The sequence below is a fragment of the Galeopterus variegatus genome, unplaced genomic scaffold, assembly GCF_000696425.1.
Source record: "Galeopterus variegatus unplaced genomic scaffold, G_variegatus-3.0.2 Scaffold8200, whole genome shotgun sequence".
Lineage (NCBI taxonomy): Eukaryota > Metazoa > Chordata > Mammalia > Dermoptera > Cynocephalidae > Galeopterus > Galeopterus variegatus.
Genome location: NW_007734311.1, coordinates 73355 through 77409, shown reverse-complemented (window position 1 = coordinate 77409; position 4055 = coordinate 73355). Strand labels below are relative to the sequence as shown.

The window sequence follows — 4055 nt, the reverse complement described above, 5'->3', positions numbered from 1 at the left end:
TGACTAAAGGGTAGTATGTTTCACATCATGAATATAAATCATTTCAAAGTCATTGAATTCACCCTGAAACTATGTACATCAGAGTCTCCATTCATTTGAAACAATTGGTCTATAAAATGCTGAAGGAACAACTTAGTTCACTATCATGAAACCTCCCCCCTAACTCTAGCAGATCTAGTATATAATTGTGTTTAAATAGCCATGGCTTTCAGTCTCTTTAACTTTTATTTCTTTTTTGCCCATGTACTTATCTTATTCATATTCCACTGACTGAGAAATGTTATAAGGGTGTCGGGGGGAAATTCCAGAAATAAAAACTATTTTGTGGTAAATATAGTGATTTTATTCTTTTAGCAATAACTTCTATGCAGTAGTCCCCCTTACTCACAGGTTTACGTTCTGTGGTTTCAGTTACAGATGGTCATCTGTGGTGTGAAAATATCAAATAGAAAGTTCCAGACATAAGCAATTCATACGTGTTAAATTGCATGAGTGTGATGAAATCCCGTGCCTCCCCCCTGCATCTTGCCTAGGACTTGAATCATCTTTCTGTCCAGTGGATCCATGCAATATACGCCTCACTCCATAGTCACTAGTAGCCCCACGGGTTTTCAGATTGACTGTCGCGGTATCACAGCGCTTGTGTTCAAGTAATCATTATTTTACATAATAATGGCCACAAAGTGGAAGAACAGTGGAAATGATGGTAATTCGGATATGTCAAAGAGAAGTCCTAATGTTTCCTTTAAATGAAAAGGTGAGAGTTCTTGACTTAAGAAGGTTAGAAAATCATATGCTGAGGTTGCAAACTCCCACCATAAGAAGAAATCTTCTCTTTATTTGTGAAATGGTGAAAAAGGAAAAAAAAAAAATCTGTGCTTCTTTTGCTGTTGCCCCTCAAACAGCTAAACGTGCGGGCACAGTGTATGATAAGTGCTTAGTTAAGATGTAAAAGGCATTAAATTTGGTGGTGGAAGACATGGACGCCCATGGATAGTACAGGGTTCAGTACTATCCATGCTTCAGGCATCCAGTGTGTGTGTGTGGAAGGGGTTTTAAGACTCCATTTGAAAACTTAAAATGTTTATCTAACTTATCTGATTTTCTAGTCAACTGAAAACATTTTTTAAAATTATTTTTTAATTGAAATATAATTGGATATACATATTTATGGGGTAAAGAGTTGACTATCAGTATTTGTGTACAATGTGTGATGATCAAATCAATATTATTAACATGTTCATCATTACGAATTGTAATTATTCTGTGTCCCTTACCCAATTTCTCTCTAAACTGCTTCACCCTTCCCCCTTTCCCAACTCTAGTACTCATAAGTCTGTTCTCACCTTCCGAAAGTTCAATGCATTATTTTGATATTTCTTTTCTTTCTTTCTTTCTTTCTTAGCTCCCTCTTATGAGTGAAGACATGCAGTATTTCTCTTTCTCTGCCTGGCTTATTTCACTTAACATATTTTTTTCCAAGCTCATCCATGTTAATGTGAATGGCAGAATTTAATTCTTTATGTCTGATTAGTATTTCATTGTGAATATATACCACACAACTACTGATAGAATTACCATAGGCTCCAGCAATCCCACTTCTGGCACATACCAAAAAGAAGGGAAATCATCACGTAGAAGGGATACCTGCACTCTTATGTCCATCACAGCTCTATTTACAGTAACCAAGATACAGAACCAAACGAAAGGTCCATTGACAGATGACTGGATAAGGAAAATGTGGTATATATACATTTTAAAATTAAATAAATTGACATTTTTTTTCTCATTTTTATTCAACCCTATCTCAAGACAGAAGTGTGTATGCTGTCATTTCAGTGATTGTGAACATTAAAGAAATGTATTTCATGCATAATGTAGCACTTTTAGGAATACTACTCAACTTTTTTCTTTCCACTATAACCTTTTTGTATTTAAATATTTCTATATTTCTATATTTATTTATCCTTGTGAATTTTAGATATTGTATCATGAGAACAAGTGGTAGAAAATGTAACCGAAAATGAATGGAAACATAAACCATGTTGGCAGAATATTGTTTAAACATGACAAAATTAGCCAAAAATGAAAGAAATCATTTGTTCCTTTCACTTATACAGAGAAACATATCCACGTGTGTCCAACTTCTTCATCACTGCCTATCCCATTCCTACCCAGGAAATGATGTTGCATTTCGAAGAACAAAACATGAGAATATAGTTGCATGGCCTCTATTTTCAAAGGATATTGCTTTTATAAACTATCCATGAAACTGAAATAGAAGGATTCTCATCAGAAGCGAATATGTACAATATTAAGTTGAAGAATGTAACTGAAGTCACCATGTTTATATTGACAGGCTTCACAGATAATTTTGAGCTGCAAGTCTTCCTATTTTTTCTATTTCTTGCAATCTATCTTTTTACTCTGGTAGGAAATTTAGGACTGGTTTTATTGCTCATTAAGGATTCCAGGCTCCACAACCCCATGTACTATTTGCTGAGTGTTTTGTCAGTCTTGGATGCCTGCTATTCTACAGCTGTCACTCCAAAAACATTGGTTAATTTCTTGGCAGATAATATATCCATTTCATTATCTGGATGTGCAGCACAGATGCTTCTCCTAGTTACTTTTGGAACCACAGAATGCTTCCTCTTGGCTGCCATGGCTTATGATCGCTACGTAGCCATCTACAAACCACTTCTGTATTCAGTGAGCATGTCTCCCAGAGTCTATGTACCACTCATCGTTGCTTCCTATGTTGGTGGATTTTTAAATGCTACTATACACACAGTGGCCACATTCAGCCTGTCCTTCTGTGGATCCAATGTAATTAGACATTTCTTTTGTGATATCCCTCCTCTCCTTGCTATTTCTTGTTCTGACACTCACATAAACCAGCTGCTACTCTTCTACTTTGCTGGATCTATTGAGATAGTCACTATCCTGGTTGTCCTGATCTCCTACAGTTTCATTCTGGTGGCCATTCTGAAGATGCACTCTGCTGAAGGGAAGCTAAAAGTCTTCTCTACATGTGGCTCTCACCTAACTGGAGTGACAATTTATCATGGGACCATCCTCTTCATGTATGTGAGACCAAGTTCCAGCTACACTTTGGAGCATGATATGATAGTTTCGATATTTTACACCATTGTGATTCCCATGCTCAACCCCATCATCTACAGTTTGAGGAACAAAGACGTCATAGAGGCAATGAAAAGATGGTTTGAGAGAAAGTTCTGAGTATGTCTTGCCCCAGTCTCTTTCTCAAACTGTTTTATAAATAAAGTGCATTTTCAGCACTGAATAAGCATGAAAATAACATTGGGTGTCAGTTTATATTTCTATGGTCAGAAACTAGCAATGAAAATGTCTTGTTTATACTTGATAGTGCTTGCATATTTTGGTATATTTCCAAATAAAGCATTAAGCAGCGCTTTAATACAGTACCTTTAAAATTGAGATAAATCGTCACCTGTATCTCAATTAGTATGTTCAACAGGATCCATATGAAATATTCTTTCATATTAGTAGATTGCAGTTGTTAGTCATTGTGTAATTTTTCACTTTCTACAAATAGAGGTATATCTTTATGTTTGCGTTGATTGATATACACTCACTTTGTTTATAGTAAGTCTTCAGTGCTCATTATGATGTTTCTTCCACATTCTGAAATCCCTGCAAAGAACTTCCCAAATGGGAAGTCTTTTCCTTTCATGCGCCATCACACAGTGAGAACCATCCATGCTTCTTGGCATGTTTTTGCTACATTTGGCTCAACATCATATAGTTTTATTCCATTAATGATGTCATAGTTAGTCACTGCTCAGTTACAGAAATTAATTACATCTATTCTGAACCTACTAAAAATATACTGATTCTAGATGGTAATATTTGCTGACAGTGTACTTCAGGACCTGGAAAACAAAAATAAAGTATGGCTTATAAATTAAAGTACAACTAAATTAGTACAGTCATTATGGAAAGTAGTATGGAGTTTTCTCAAACAACTACAGATAGATCTAAAATATGATCCAGAAATCCCACTACTGGTT

At 35.6% G+C, this 4055-nt stretch overlaps 1 protein-coding gene across 1 annotated transcript; it reads left to right on the top strand.

Moving 5' to 3' along the window:
* Positions 1-2265: 2265 nt before the first annotated feature.
* LOC103608248 (olfactory receptor 1102-like) lies at positions 2266-3548 on the top strand (the record flags this gene model as incomplete). The annotated part of the gene is made up of 2 exons (XM_008592703.1): positions 2266-3236; positions 3491-3548. Coding segments are annotated over 2 exons (1029 nt in total), but the record flags the coding sequence as incomplete, so codon positions are not given.
* Between the last annotated feature and the right edge of the window lie 507 nt (positions 3549-4055).